At 38.1% G+C, this 16,567-nt stretch overlaps 1 protein-coding gene across 2 annotated transcripts in view; it reads right to left on the bottom strand.

The window, feature by feature from the left end:
- PLCB1 (phospholipase C beta 1) overlaps window positions 1-16,567 on the bottom strand; it is a 652,483-nt gene that overhangs the window by 617,643 nt on the left and 18,273 nt on the right. For both annotated transcript variants that reach the window (XM_069495451.1, XM_069495450.1), the window contains exon 2: window positions 15,695-15,772. In XM_069495451.1, coding sequence (XP_069351552.1) covers window positions 15,695-15,772 — 78 coding nt within the window. The remainder of the gene's footprint in view (window positions 1-15,694; window positions 15,773-16,567) is intronic.

Below are 16,567 nucleotides of genomic sequence, written 5' to 3'. Positions count from 1 at the left end.
TTGGGGAATGGTAACGCTGGAAGGTGCTGACTCGGGAAGGGGCGGTGGGGAAGGGAGGGATATATACCTACATGATGGTGCAACGTGCACTACCTGGGGAACAGACACACCTGGAGCTCTGACTTGGGGGGAAAGGCGGTACATGGGCAACGTATATAACCTGCAATTCTGTATCCCCCATAACAATAAGATGAAATAAAAAAAAAAAAGAAATGACATTGTAGTACAGTGGAAGGAGTATTGGTTGGCTATGAAGAGAGGTACATTTTACCTTGAGCTCTTTTATGGGACTGTGGTAGATCCCGCTTCCTGACCCCTCAATTCCAACAGAGAAAAATGACGGGACTGAATGTGATAAACCTTAAGGCTTGGTCCAATTCTAAAATGAAGGATTTTTTGTTATTTTTGTCTGAAACATTAGCATTTTTTTTATCATACATCTAGTTGGAATAAAAACACTGCATTTATCCCACCCACTAATAGTTATTGAGTATCTGCAATGTGTCAAGCACTGCCCCAAGTACTGAGAATATAGCAGTAAAGACAGACACACATCTGCCCTGTGCTGGGGCGAGCGTGTAAGCTTATGAGAGCCAATAGTGCCCTGCACTTCCCAGATATGTGTTCAGTGACCATATGTTGGCAGCTTGAAATCAGACCTGGTGGGAGTATTTACACCAGGGGAATCAGCAAATGCTACAAATCATTTCTCCCACTGGAACACTGGGAAACAGTTAAACATTGACCAGGACAACACTGGACTCTGCTCTCATTGAATCAATATCCTAATAGGGGAGCTGGATAATACATAACTATGTAAAAAAATATTTGATTACAACTGTGAGAAGTGTGGTGAAGCAGGGGAGGGGGTCATGCCCTGGGGAGACAACATATATTCCAAGCAGAGTGAAAGCAATGTGAAGACTTCAAGCAGAAAGGAATATGCCACATCTAGGAAATGGAAGAGGGGCTGGAGAGACTGGAGCACAAAAGGCAAGGGGCCAAGAGCTTCATGGGAAGGTGGAGGAAGACTTCTAGGGTTCAGAACTGTGCAACTCTGTGAAGGGTTCAATAAGATAGCAAGACCAGGTCAGGGATGAAGGGAGGGAAGAGCACAGTACTAATCTTGGAAGCACTTGGAACAGGGTATTGGACGGTGGTGTAAAACTAGGAACCAATGTGTCCAGATGGTAAATGAAGCTGTAAGTGCAGGTGAGATTCCCTCAAAAGTAAATAGAAAAGGACCAAAACTTAGAGCCAGCAAAGTAGAATGAGGATGAGTGGCCAGGGAGGTTGGAAAAAGTATAAGAGCAAGAAAGTCAAGAAGATAAAATGTTTCAAGGAAAACAGGGTGATCAACAACATAATATTCTGACAAAAGATCAAGCACCAAGAGAGCAAACAATGGCCCATATGTTTTGAAATGTGAAGATCATTGGTGACTTTAAAAAGAGTAATTTGGAGGAGTGAAGAGTACAGAATGGAGGTTGATATGGATTGAAGAATGGATGAAAAGTGAAAATAGTGGACAGAGTATAGGTACGCCTTCCAAAAATGTGCCGTGAATGAAAAGGAGAAAATAAGGAAGCAGCCAGTGAGGGCTGACAGGGGTACAGGGTTTTCTTCTAAGATAGGAGAGGCATGTCATGTTTAAATATTGATTGATGCATAGGTCTAGCTACAGGGGATATATTGAGAACACAGGAAAGAGAAGGGATAAATGTGAGTGTAAAATCACTGAGAAGCCAGGGTCCAGGGCCAAAAAAGTAGGGATGGCCTGGGAAGGGAGGAGGGAGACAGCAGAAGAGGGAAGCTGAAGACGAGGTTGGGCCTCCGGGGCCGGAGGCAGGAAGTAGGCAGAGATAGCCTACCATGCTTTCTCTCTTCTCCAGGAGGAAAAGGTCACAAAAACTGCTAAGAGCAAGGCAGCTGGAGATGTAAACAAGGAGAGGGTTTTAGTGAATGAGCGGTAGTAGGAAAGGGCATTGGCTTTGGACGCTGACAGAGCTGGCTTTCCACCACTTAGTGACCTGTAACCCTAGACAAGATGCAGAGCCTTTGTAAGTCTCATTCCTTTGACAAACACTGATTGAGCAATGACTGTATACTAGCAGTGTCCTAGAAATGCCAAACAAATGGGGTAAGGTCCCTGAATTCCAGGGCTCCATCATCTGTTGGGCAAGTAAAAGGAGCCTCACAGAATGAACACAGCATTAAAAGTGCTAAAGTGAAAGAAAGCATGAGGTATTCTCAGAGTGCAAGAGGTGTTTTCATTCCAAACTTGTAAAGTTAGAGAGAGCCTTCCAGGGAAAGAACCACCCTACCCATAGCTTCAGTTTCATCAGTGCAAAATGGGAAAAATCAAATGATGAATTAATACAATAGCTCACATAAGGTACATTGGCACAATGTATGCAACGCAACAGTGTATCAATAAATTCTACTCTTCCTCCCTAAAAATCATCCTAGTACAATTAAGACTATTAGGTTAATATACAAAATTGCCAGAAACTTTTATGTTCTTTGTACAATTTTCACTCTTCCCCATGTTTCTCAAGACATACTCTTCCATGGCCGGGCGTGGTGGCTCACGCCTGTAATCCTAGCACTCTGGGAGGCCGAGGTGGGCGGATCATTTGAGCTCAGGAGTTCGAGACCAGCCTGAGCAAGAGCGAGACCCCATCTCTACAAAAAATAGAAAGAAATGATCTGGACAGCTAAAATTATATATATAGAAAAAAATTAGCCAGGCATGGTGGTGCATGCCTGTAGTCCCAGCTACTTGGGAGGCTGAGGCAGAAGGATTGCTTGAGCCCGGGAGTTTGAGGTTGCTGTGAGCTAGGCTGACGCCACGGCACTCTAGCCCGGGGAACACAGCGAGACTCTGTCTCAAAAAAAAAAAAAAAAAAAAGACATACTCTTCCCTCGTGATGGCTAGAAGTCACTAAAATTATCCTTGATAGCTAACACCCAAATGAGAAAAATATACAAAACAATAATGTTCATGGAATTGTAGCCAATGAGTATATAAAGATTTCACAAATTCTATTTCCCTCTTTTATTTCTCTTTCATGTTTATGGACCAGATGTAGCTGGATCCTTAATATCTGAGTGCCTGCCTTCCTTCAAATAAATGAGTGTCCTGTGTATCGGCTCGTAATCTTGACTGCAAAGGGACAGACACTCCATCTGAAACTGGCTTAGACAACGAAGGGAATTGAAATGGACTGATCCGGGGGCCCAGATGACATCACTAAGTACTTGATTCTTCACTGGTTTGTCTTCTGCAGGGTTAGCTTCCCCCTTCAGCTCCCAAAGTGGTATCTGAGCTTCCCCAATATCTTCTTCCATGAGTAAAATCAATCAATCAATAAATAAATAAATAGCAAAAGCAGGTTCAGATATTATATCCTTGTAGCACATAATCCAGCAGAAGAGAGAGAAAGATCCTTTCTCCATAATAAGTTCAAGGAAACTTCTCATTGCACAGAAACTTTGCCTTGACTCCTAAGAGCCATTCCTGATCTGACCTCTGTGCAGTGATGCCCAATAAAATTTTCTGCAATGATGGTAATGTTATATAACTGCACCTGTGCAGAGGTGGCTATGAAACCATTGACATGTGAGTGGTGGGATTGAGGAACTGAATTTTTAATTTAATTTAATTTATTAAAACTGAAATGTCAACAGGGACACATGTGTAGAGGCTACCATGTCCGACACTACAGCTGTATGTGAGGGAAGAGTGGGCTACGCTGGTGGGCTAAACAAGTCAATGCTCACTGCCTTGAGCTGGAAGTGAGGTTAATCCCATCCATTCCACAAAGGAAAGTCATGCTATCTGGTGTCTTGGAACCCACCATTCTTAATTTCCCCTAGATTAATGGCCCATTTCAACATGAAATCCTTTGCCAAAGAGTCATATGTATAAATCTTACCTAGCACAATGCCACGTGAAAGTCATTTTAGAATAATAGCCTTTTAAAGCAGAGAGGGATCCCAGGGCTCAGGTCCATATTTCACAGAGAAGAAGCAGGTTCGGGGCATCATTGCTTTGCTTACGGCAATTCTGAGCAGGACGTGGATACACTGACCTTCAGCCGTCGCTACACCGTAAAACTCAGCTCTAGGCCCCAGCACTGCAATAGGCCCACTGTGACAGAATTAACTTCATTCCATATGAAGCTTTATCATTGTTAGCTCACTGAAGCTTCTGATATAGGATGTTACCATAGAGAGTCATGATATGTACACTCAAATGTCTAAATGAGCCTAAAAGGTCATGCAAATTAGGGTAGGCTGGCCTGGTGGGGACTGTGGCAGATTGCACACCACATGCCCTGTCTAAAGCAGACAGCTGCTGCTCTGTTCCAGCCAAATGTTGCCATGGGGGTATGTTGGCCAGTGTTGCCGTGCCTTGGATTTGTTGAGAAATCCAGATGTGTATGTGAAATCCCCAGACTTTTACATGCTGGTAATTCATGTTTATGTGTTTAATGTACTTCACAGGCTAAGCAAGGTCTGTCTGCAAATGGGTTTAGCCTCCAGTTTGCATGCTGTGATATAGATTTATAAAGTCTGACTTACTGGAAATTAAAGCCACCAGAGCGGCTACTGCTGGTGGTGTGCCATGCTTGCGTTCCCATGCAGGCCTGCTGATAGCCTCTTGGGGCCTGCTCACCTAGTGGCTCTTTAGCCACCAGGAGAGGGTGGCAGAAGAGCAGAGGAGATAACTCATGGGAGAGCTGCCCTTAATCACCCGCTGGTAGGAACTGGTACCGCAGCTCCCTCACCCCTGTGCTCTGTCTCCCAGAGCTCCCCAGGGCAATGTAGCCTCACTTGTCTACCCTGGTAACTTACCTGATAACTCACCCTTTATTGGCTGCCTTCCCTTATACACTTCCCCACTACCCTGTCCATGTTTCCTGGGGCCACCTCCTGAGTAAACCACTTGAGCTTGAATCCATGCCTTGTAGTCAGCTGCTTGAAGAACTCAACTTACAAACACCAGCAACCTGACACTATTTTGGAATTTTGATTTTGTTTTTGCTTTCATTTTTTCCCTCTAGTTATGAACTATGCCGGGGCTAAAGTATATGAAAAAGTCACAGCATATCTAAGGACGCACCTACTCTGGTATGCTAACATCTAAATATTCACAATATAGTGCTGAAACTGCTGTCCTCTTGCATAATGAAGCCCTGCTATAGGAACAAATGTTCATCTAAAAATAGATTCCATTATGTATACGAGCACAGTCATTAGTTTCTTAGCATAACAACTAGTTCTGCCCCATAAAACTTTTCAATGAAGCATTCATTTCAAACAGGTGCATTGTTTGCCAGGACACAGTATAATTTCTGGACCACAGTCTCTAAGTAAGTGGGGAATTTTGCACAATGTTGGAGAAAAATCTCATAGAAAATCATTCTCACCACAGTCCTTCTCTACAGAAGGCAGCATGTAAAAACTGAACATAATAAAGGGAGAAATGTGAATTTTACTACCGTTAAATGTATTATGTGGAGGTGATTAAATGGCAAGCTTCCTGTCACACCTGGAATTATCTGGCTCTGTCTGGTTTCCCTTGTTAGGTGTATATGTCAATAAAAGAAGGAGTTCTATTAATTGATAAACAATGACATAATGTTGCAATTTAATAAGATAACATCTGCTTCTGTATCCATAAATAAAAATTTTGACATAAAATGCAGTAATTACATAAAATAATTCTTACAACCAGATTCACTTATTCAAGGGTGCAGCTAATTTGAGTATGGAATTTAAACAACACATTGATCTAATTGAGGATCTAGAAAAACACAAAAGGTAATAAACAGGGCTTGAATGCTGAGGACACTTTTGGTAAGAATCAAACAAATGGCTAATACCTGAATATTCAGGGAATGGGAAGCTAAATGAATTTTAATCAACAGAATATAACAAAAAATATCTGTTTTGATTGAATCTTCAATATTGAGAATCATTCTAAGAAATGCTAGTAATTTCCTGCCTTACTAAGTACAGTACAGGGAATATGATCGGATCATAGTAAAATAATTCAGAATCTTGTAGGGCCTGTAGGTGCTCACGTGGAGTATTACTCGTGATAGAAAGTAGGCCACACCACAGACAGGAAAGGCAGAGTGAGCACATCCTTTCAGGAAGTTTACTGAATTAATTTGTAATGTCAGCTTGGTTTCTATCCCTGTGTTCACCTTGACTGCACATTAGAATCAAATGAGGAGTTTAAAAAAAAAAAAAAAAAAACCAAGCCCAATGCCCCTGACTACACCCCAGACCAATGAACAATGAAGTCAGACCCTCTGGGGGTGGGGCCCAGGCAGCAGCATTTTCTTGAAACTCCCCATTGATTTCAATGTGCAGCAGCTTAATCTCTTCTTCAAGCTGTTTGCCTCTTCCTGGCAAATGTACCGTGTCTATTGAGGTTTGTTTCTCAAACAAACCTAAGAGAAAAATCCTGCAGGTAAACTTAACTTTACACATTACACAGTTTCTTTAAAAACAGAAAGTTAAGAGCTGGGATATATAGAACTGCCCTAACTCTGCCATTAACCAGCTGTACAACTGGGGGGATTATTACTTAACCTCTGTGTGTGCTTCAAGTTACTCACTTTTAAATGTGGATAACAGTGGCACTGTTCTTCATAGGCTTGTAGAAATGATTAGTGTGTTTGTGTATATACACACACCATATATATGCGTATATAAACACACTATGTATGTGTATATGCAGTATATACATACTATGTATATACTATGTAGTATATACTATGTAGTAGTATACTACATAGTATGTAGTATATACTACATAGTATGTAGTATATATACACCGCTTATATACATACTATATATATACAAGTATATACACCATATATTCTACATATAGACTATATAAATATATATAGTAAATTATGTATACAATAAATATACATATTAATACTATACATATGTATGTATTAGAATAGTCCTCACATGTGGAAAACACAACATATGTGTTTGCTGTTTTTGGTGCTGATGACAACGACTAAAGTAACAATAATGAAGAGGGATGTGCAGACTGAATTACTGAATATTAAATATTTCCCTAGACTTGAGAAACTCGTTTATAATATGTGAGTATCAATTTCCTAATAAATGAATAGATCAAGGCTTACATTTTTGCCTTTTAAAATTATTTAAGTAAACAATGATAAAATATGAAAAATAGAAGAAAATAATTGATTGTAGTATTTCTTTTAGTCTTTTTGCCTGTGTGGTAAATGCTTAAATAACTAAACTGGTAATCTAAATTTATTTTACCAAAGGCAAAAAGAACCTTGTCTTGCTGAGTAAATATAGGAAAAGCTTGACAAGAGCCCCATCGGTAGGACCAAACGATCTTGAACTGGCAAGAAAATGAACTAGAGAACAACCAAAACACTCACTCTGTCTACACATCTGTAATTCAAACAAAGGAGCACAGCATTATGTTAATACCAAATATCTGGGAATGCTATTCACAACAAAGGCAAATGGATTTTCTCCATGACAGGAAATAAAATTATGAACAATATACAAAATGCATTTCTCTACATATTCTTTCAATCCAACATCTCAGACCATTTTTGGTATCAAAAAGTCCAATATCATAATTATATATAGCTTCATAGCATGGAAAATATCCACTTTAATTTCTCCTACAATACTGGGAAGAGCTAAATATAAGCAACTCATAAAATGGAGGCATAATTTTATAATTAAATTATATTAGGAGTAATGAATTTTGAATTAAAGCCAAGGTAGTAGTGTATGTTTCTCAACTCTGGTTACAATGTATTAAAATGAGCATTGTTGTTATTCATCACATGATGAAGTGCGGTGATGGGGACATAAAAGTAATATTAACGCATTAACACTTTAAAAAATGATTCCGAAGAAACTGCAATGATGCCATCTCATAATGACTAACCTGATTTTAAAATACACTTTCAAGAGGCTATACTTTGGTTAAAAATTCTACCAAAAAATCATGAATCACATCCTCCTAGAAGAATTTGTAAAAGATTCCATTCCAATAACATTTATTCTTATGTAAGTGTCCACATAGAGTAAGCAATCATAACATTTGGCTATCCCATATTGGCCAGAGTTCATTGAATTAAAACCTTTGGGATCATGACAGAGAAAAGAAGATAATGTTGAGAAAAATGGAACTTAACCTGAAAGTTGACTTGGTGAGGATAGTCTAGTTCCTCAGCACTTTGACCCATCTCTGACTATCTAAACTATGCTCAAAAACACCAAAAGTTTAATTTCTAAGGACCTGGTCAGTATGGAGGAGAAGGAGCTGCCTGATGCCAATGTAGTTGTAATAACTCTAAAGTAATTATTTTAGGAAAAAGGACACAGATAAATATGGTAGTATCCAATTCTTCTTGTGTATAATATCATTTTCTTCTATCGAAGTCCTTTAAATCATCTTAAAGTTTACTCCATCAGATGGTTCAAATTCCCAATGGTCCAAGAAAATTTCACCTATGATGAAGTATTTATTAGCGAATTATCCACAGAGGAAAAGTCTTTTAAACAATAAATCCCTTCTTTTGCTTTCTATGGCTCTGTTCCCAAAACATTATCAGATACATAAATAAACATCTTGTTTGCCCAAACAGACCTAAGCTTCAATGCTTTAGATCAACAGACCACAGCAGAGTCTAAACAGAAAACAAGTCACTGTTGCCTTAAAGAAGAAAGGCATAAAACATATATGTATATACACAAAAATAAATGGTCACTTGGATTTCAAAACAGCACATTTCTAGTCCCTTAACTGTTAGGGACAATTGTTTGGTCAGAGATTTACTGTTTATTTATAATATAGCAGGAATAAAAGCCACCACAAAGGATTGAGAAGTTAGGCATTATGCTATACACTTCATTTTTCACATTCAATGTTCAAAATAACTCTAAGAAAGTAATACCCATCTTATAGATGAGGAAGCTGAGGCTTAGATTGTTGAAGCGATTCACTGGAGGTGACTCATTAAATACACAGCAGAGCCAGAACTCAAACCCACATCTATCACAACAACTTCAAAGCTGGTTTTCTTGACCAGTTTTGGGCTTCCCAAATTAGGACTGTTTTGGGAAAACCAGCCCTGGCTTAAAAGTATTCACACCTAATATGTTCCAGTGAATGTCTCTTAACTAAGGAATCCTTTTAACACCCCATTAGGGGGCATCTATATTAAGTTGTTAAACATTACACATCTGTATTAAGCAGTTCCCAGATGAGGATTCTAGTAAAAGTAGTTTATTTTAGAGGTGGTTCTAGGACATATTATGAGTGGAGAAGTTAGACAGAGAAGGAAGGAAGACCATAAAGGGTGTGTTTTCAAGCCAGTTAACTGGGCTTAATCCCACTGGAGAGCTCTGGAAAATAATACAAAACATGCATCTTTGAGTTATCCGCCCCCCAAGAGATGAGGAAGCTGTGGTGTTTATCCACCAAATCCCATTGGTCAGGGTGTGTGTTAATAGCTAGGAACTTCTGGGCAGCCGCATGGGTGGCAAAGGGAGTTCTAGTGGCCAGAAAAAGCAAAAGAACATAGGTGTTGGCCAGCTGTTGGAGTCCAGTTAGCATCCCATGGAGTGGTGAGGGGGAAGGTTGGGACAGGGCACTGTCTACTCTAGCTATTAATATCATCAGTAATCACAAAGGCAGTTCTGGGAAGGTGAAGGAAAAGACTTATTTCATAAATTCTGCTGGTTAGTCAGCAATGACTGGTGTGCTGTTCCAAGCCAAGCAATAATCTTAGCCCTCACAAAGCAATTCCCACATGAATTTTGCTGTTTTTAGGGTAATGGTTTCAGCCATTAGGGGAAGCTACCAAATAAAAATGAACAAAGTCTATCTTCTAAATTTATAACCACATCACTGCACTCAATCACTAAGTGGACTCTTGAATAACAGATCCCATTTACCATACACAAGAAAGGTCAACGTTGATGTTTCTAGGATACACGACAGAAGTGTGTCCCAAAAAGAAGCTCCACTGCTAAACAATCATCAATGAAACGTGTGGTGCCCAGTGGTTCTTTATGGAGGCCGGACTATTTTTTAACAGTAAATTACTTGATTTTCTTGTTGAGGTTTATGATGCATTGTTCAAAATATTTTTGAACGCTGGACTCATGCTGAAAAATGTCACTGTGGCTTATGTAAATATTTAACTTTTAAACTTTGTTTTGAACTCTGTATAGAAATTTAAGATTATAAGAGAAAACTATCTATGGTTGCTGTTAATAGAAACTTAATCATCACTCTTTACAAAGATCCCGAATGGTGTCTCATGCAAAAATCACAAGCCAGGACAAGATGGCAAATGGAGTAGATGGTAGAGCCAATCTCTCCTGTCCTACATCCCTAGAAATGACTAAGTATGCAGGTATAAATTTATGTCTATAATCAAGGATCACGGGTAAACAAAAAGGGTTGCACTTGTTGAACCAAAACATATGAAAGGCAGAAGATAAATGGGATATGAATGAAGAAGGAAATGATGACCCAGAAGTCCAAAGGAATTAAAACATAGGAAGGGGCCTGCAGGCCCTCCAAACCATACGGAGCAGATGTCAGCAGTGGGGGACATGTGAGAGTATCAACATTGAGGGACCTACCATTGCAGCTCCCACCTCCTACACCCTTCACACTCTGACCCCGGAAGAAAGCCACAAGAGGGAGGGTGCGATCACAGCTAATATTTAATACCATCATGTCACTTGAAAGAACAGGGAGCCACCTAGCATAGGGCTACCCATTTAAGGAAATTGAAATTAGAGCTCCACCTCACACCAGTCCTCAAAATACATTATACGTGGAATAAAATCCTATATTAATAACAAGGATGGTGATAAGGAGGCTGAATGAGACCTTAAATAAAGCAAAAAGGTGGGGTGAGGGAGGTTGAAATGGGACTGCATCAAAGTTTAAGGCTTTAAGTAGTCTTTTGTTATGTAAGTTAGATGTTAAAAAAGTCAAAAACAAGCCACAGTAAGAAAGTATTTGCAACATTTATAACAGCTAAAGGAGTAACATCTAGAATACATAGAGAGCTCTCAACACAAGGACAAAGGATATAAATAGGCAATCCATGTAAGAAAAACAGAAATGGACAAAAATGTATAGGAATGCACACAGTTTATTAGCAAATCAAGCAAGGACAGATTAAAACAAAGAGAGATACAATGGTCACATCAAATTGGAAAAATGAAAATGTTTCCTAACGGTGTTGGTTGAGCTTGAGAAAACCCTTTCAGATAAGTTCCTTTCATATAAGACAGATGGGGTTATAAAATGGCAAAGCCATTAAACAAAATTTTGGATAGGTATAGCCTCAATCAGCAATTGCACTTCTGAGCATTCTCCTTAGGGAACCCCTACCTGGCCGTATACCCAGAGAGGGATACACCTCGCTGTTACTCTATATTATAGGATTGTTTGCTGTTGCTCAAAATCATAAACAAACACCAAGAATCCATCAATGAGAATTTTTTTATTATCAAATAAAATTGGTAATCCATTATTTGAGATACGACAGAGCAATTTAAAAGAATGAGGTAGATACATACACAGGCACTAACTTGAAAAGTTCTCTAAGATATACCATAAAGTGAAAGGGAAGTTGTAGAACAATAAAAATAATATGATGTGACTTGGGATAAAAATGGATATAAACAAAACAAAATGAAATGTTTCCATAGTCACACGTGCACCAATTCATTACAAAGAGACTTAGGAAGAAACCATGACGCTGTCACCAGCAGTTGACTCTGGAAAAAGGAGTAGGATTGGGGTTAATGGGAGAGTCTAGTTTAAAGATATTTATAGCACTTTACCCTTTTACAAAAAGGAGATATTTGTACATTATCTGCAAAATTAAAAAAAAAAATAAAATCTGTAACAAAAAAAAAAAAAGTTGTAGGAGTCTTTCATTTAAAATGTGTTTTTTCCTCTCGTTCCTTTTTGAATTTAATTATGTTTTTTTCCTCCTCCCTTCCCCCAAGCTCCTGTTTTCGGGATACAAGGAAGGGTTTACTGAACTAAATTGAACTTCTTGGATCCGAACTAGTAGCAACTAGTTTTATTTTTACACCAACTTTGGCACACAAGCCAGGCATCGAGTTTCAAGGCAAAGGCCTATTTTGTTTCATATTCTAGCAGGATAGGTTCTTGTTAACGCTTCAACATTGACCCTTTTCTCTTCTTTAGCCTTTCTTTCAAAATTGTGCTCAGATTCTTACGGTTCACATGGTTTTCAGGGCTAATGCTTCCTGTGTGGCTTCTGGTGCCCCCGTGGCACAGATCCAACAAAAAGTCACAGCCTAATGCAGGCACCCTCTCAAATACACAGACCGTGCTAAAGTCCCTTCTCACCCACGATTTACAAACTCATCCTCTTCACATAATCAACATTTAGACAAGAAAAACCACCGTGCTTAAAATAGTCATGTTCAGAAACTTGTTTTTGCCAATTATATTCAATAAGATTTACAGAGCCAACACTAAAGAGGAAAGAATTATTAAAATAAGACCAGAGCTGGTACAGAGTATGAACACATATCCCTAAAAATGATATTCATACATATCTGCTTCCACCAACTCCAAACTCTCTGTCCGTGTTTCACTAAAGCACATTTCTGCTACCTAAAAATTACTTGCTAGTTTTGGTGTTTAATTCCTAAATCCATCAGCTGTGCTTTCTGTCTTCTTTGTCACCTATCATTTCTATGGTGACAAATCAAAGGAGGGGAAGGCAGCATGTCATTGTTTACAGAAGGGAAAGGCAGTGGCTTGAAACTAGCGGCTCTGGTACAAGGTCTGATGTAGCCATGACAAGAGAAAGACACATGTAAGACACTGTAAAACATGACGCTTTTCCTCCTATGCTGTTAAAAACAAAACAAAAACTCTTGTAATAATGCTCTTTACAAAGGGCTTCTTAGAGCCACTCAGCTTGCCCGTGAGCAGATTAGGTTTCAGGTGGTTGCTGATCAAAATGTTTTGGTATAAGCTTCATGCAACAAAGGGAGAACATGTTGGGAGGAAGCCTCAAGGGAGAAGAAAAGCATATTACCATAAATACCAATGCACGCTTCCCCACCAGTGCAAAACACAGTGTGCAACATTCAAGGGATAAACTTAAAGGTTATTATATATTTTTCTCTGAAACACGGTCTCTATTATACATGTGGCAGAGTCTTAAAACTAATCGCCAGAAAAAACATTTTAAAGAATGTAATCCTCTCAATAACATCACGATTGTATGTAGATACAGCCATGTACCTTCAAATGATTTTATGCAAAAACAGCGACTAAAGCTTGGTGTGCCATCCTCCATTTACATGCGCCATTTCTTCTAGTCATTTCTTCTATCATACACTTACTCTCTCACTTACAGTCATCCATCTTCTAAAAGCAGATGAATCACTCATTTTGGTTCCAGGACTAGGCTTAAAGCCAGAAGGAAAATGACAAACTTGAAAGCACAGTAAGTTTAATTTTTTTTTTTTTTTTTTGCTTAAATCTTCTCGTCTTTTGGATTCTAAGATACATGATCATTGACTAGAAAATAAGTCTCCAAACTCTGATAAATGACTGAGGGATGACTTAGGTATTTAAAAAGTGAAAAGTAAAATTTACCATCTCTTGGCTAGCACTGTAAGATTAATATCCATGAAAAGAAAAGTCACAAGGAGATAAAAGGAACTGCCACCAAATTATCTGTTTCAATTGGTCATAAATAGCATTACAACTAAGAGAAAAAGGTTGGTATAAGAACTCGAAACATATTATCCTTGATTTGAACATAAGCATGGTTGGAAATATTGGGTCCACAATAGAGATACGACAAACAGGCCTCAGTCCTACACTCTGTTTCTTAAGCAAAGAAATATTTATGATTGGTCTTAGAGGGGAGCTTAACTGAGTTGCCATGAATTATTTAAAAACCCCAAAATATCTTCTGCTGCTTTTATAGAAACTTGATTTACAAGTTGAAAAATCAAACTGACAGTTTGGTCTCTTGTACAAATACTCAACCTTTAGAAATGCTCTAGGCATTATAAATACATCTTTCATGAATAAAGCTTCAACAATGCTAAAAATAGCCTTTAGGAGGAGGAAAAAAACAAAAAACAAAACCTCTTGTAAGCCATTGTTCTACACATAACAGCAGGAAACCCAACAGAATGTCTAAGCCAAGTGATTAACACACCCAATAATAAACATGAACATTAAGTATGAACTCTTACTCAAATACAATTTTTGACATTAGCATAGGGTCTATGGTTTACCCCCCCACATCTGTGTCCACAGATGGCTTCAGGGCACACATATGCAGAAAGTAACTCCAGAACCACAAGGCTGAAATTTGCCTTTTGGATGATGTGTAAACAGGCCCACTCAGGACTAACCCTGGGACCAGATATTACTTTCCAACACCCTAAGAGCTTCCCCTAGGATCCACACTGCCCTCTCCACACCATTGCACAAGGCCACTTCCAAACTACTCCTTGCAGGTCTAACTGAGGTTGTCTCAAAGGCAGCAGCAGGAGAGGCTGAACACTCCAGGGATAGGATCTCATTCTGTCACCTAAGCTGGAGTGCAGTGGCACGCGATCCTAGCTCAAACTCCTCTGTTGAGTTTACAGGTGTGAGCCACTGCACCTGGCCAAGGGAACTTTGGACATAAGGACTAATGCAGATTTTTGAAAGAGCTAACAATTCACTCTCCCTTCATTAGTAACTGTGGAGGTCCCAGGTAATCTAATGGTATAATACTATTGCTATTCTATTGGTATCAACATGTATTTTGCACTCTTAATAAACCCTATCCCATCTCTCTATAGATCAGAACTTAGGAGATAAAAATATTCTATATTCCGTGGCCTCTGAGGTTCAAGTGTAGAACTGTGTCAATGGTTCTTGAAATAATAACCACTTTCTATGAATATTCTTGTTTAACTGCCCATTAAACTCCAAATAAATCTTATGATCGGCAGACATTCTACTTTTTAATAATTCAACACAGAATCATCAATTGGTTTCATAATAAATGAGATACCAAATTCATGGTATTGTGGGCAGAAAGCTAATTTAGGAAGAAATTCCTGAAAACTGCAGGAATAAGCTAAAGAAATTTTATTCTTGGTTTTCTGACATGAACAAATTAACAAGGCCAAATTCCTGCTGATGCTGGGAGAGCCCTTAATGAACGGCACAGGGGAGAAGGGAGAGAAAGGAAAAGCAAAGTGTATGGTTATTGGGATCAAATGTCATTTTCTTATCATTTTTATTCATTCTTTATGGGTGAGGACTTAAATTAGTAACGCCAGCTAATTATGTTCTATGTCAAATGTAATTCACATTTCCGTGTTCTTGTCCTAACAAATAACATATACAGAACTGAGAAATATCAAGTGTCCTAGGATTTTAAAAATCTACTATTTCAAAGTAATTGTCCTTGAAAAATTCTAAGACCTTTGGCCTTACATATTCTTTTAAAGTAGAACCTTTAAATTGCAAAGGGCCATCTGTGAAATGGATATACTTATACAAATAAAACACATAAATACTTTGCCAAGCAGTAACCAACCATAAAATGTAAGAAAGATATATTTCATTTCTTACCTTATTTTGATCTGTCCAGTAAAAGAAAAATCCCTGAGGGTCAGTCCTCAAAATAATTGGAGTAACAATAGTTGAGTCCTAGAAATGTAAGAAAAAACATGCATATCAACATATATCGCTGTCAAAAAATCTACCCAGGAGTTATTTAAAAATTAATAATTGCTAAGAGATTCTCCAAGGTTGTCTATTACTAAGAAAGATTTCCAAAAAATTAGACATGGCATTTTTAACTTCACAGATTATTAATTATTTAACTGAGGCAATTTCCCAATAATCAGAATATTTGTACATAACTTATAAAGGAAAAAGTCAGTGATGCATTTATTGATTAAGGCAAGTTTTTAAAGGCATTGACATGTTTTCTATTAAAAACCTATATTTAACTTTCGAAATAATTTTAACACTAAATATCATTACATACATTATATGATTAATATTAATTAAAATTCATGCCTAAGGATAATATTTTAAATTACATTTGCTCCATAAAATGATTTTTAATTGTACTAAAGAGAGTAAGCATAGCATTTGGGCATCGTTTCCAAGGTAACAGTAAATAAGGCCAACTTCTACATACTCAGAAAGATATACACAAACTTGTTGCAAATTTAAATTTCACATGCTAAAATAAAACATCATAGTCTTCTGAGTTTAAAGCATACATAGCATAAATCAAAAATTGCATGCACTATAACAATAATATTAAACATTTCTAAAATATGTGTTCTTTTCTTTCAGCAATTTTCATAAAGACATACCATCTGCACAAGACAATACATGTCACTGGATATAGATTTTTATACTGAAATACTCAGGCCTTTGCAGGAATTACATTTTGTAGAAACATAAATTGCTAGCTTTTTTCAACTTTTT

This window comes from Eulemur rufifrons, chromosome 20, assembly GCF_041146395.1.
Source record: "Eulemur rufifrons isolate Redbay chromosome 20, OSU_ERuf_1, whole genome shotgun sequence".
In the NCBI taxonomy this organism is placed as follows: Eukaryota; Metazoa; Chordata; class Mammalia; order Primates; family Lemuridae; genus Eulemur; species Eulemur rufifrons.
The sequence above is the reverse complement of the archived record's forward strand: the minus strand, read 5'-3'. Positions and strand labels throughout refer to the sequence as shown.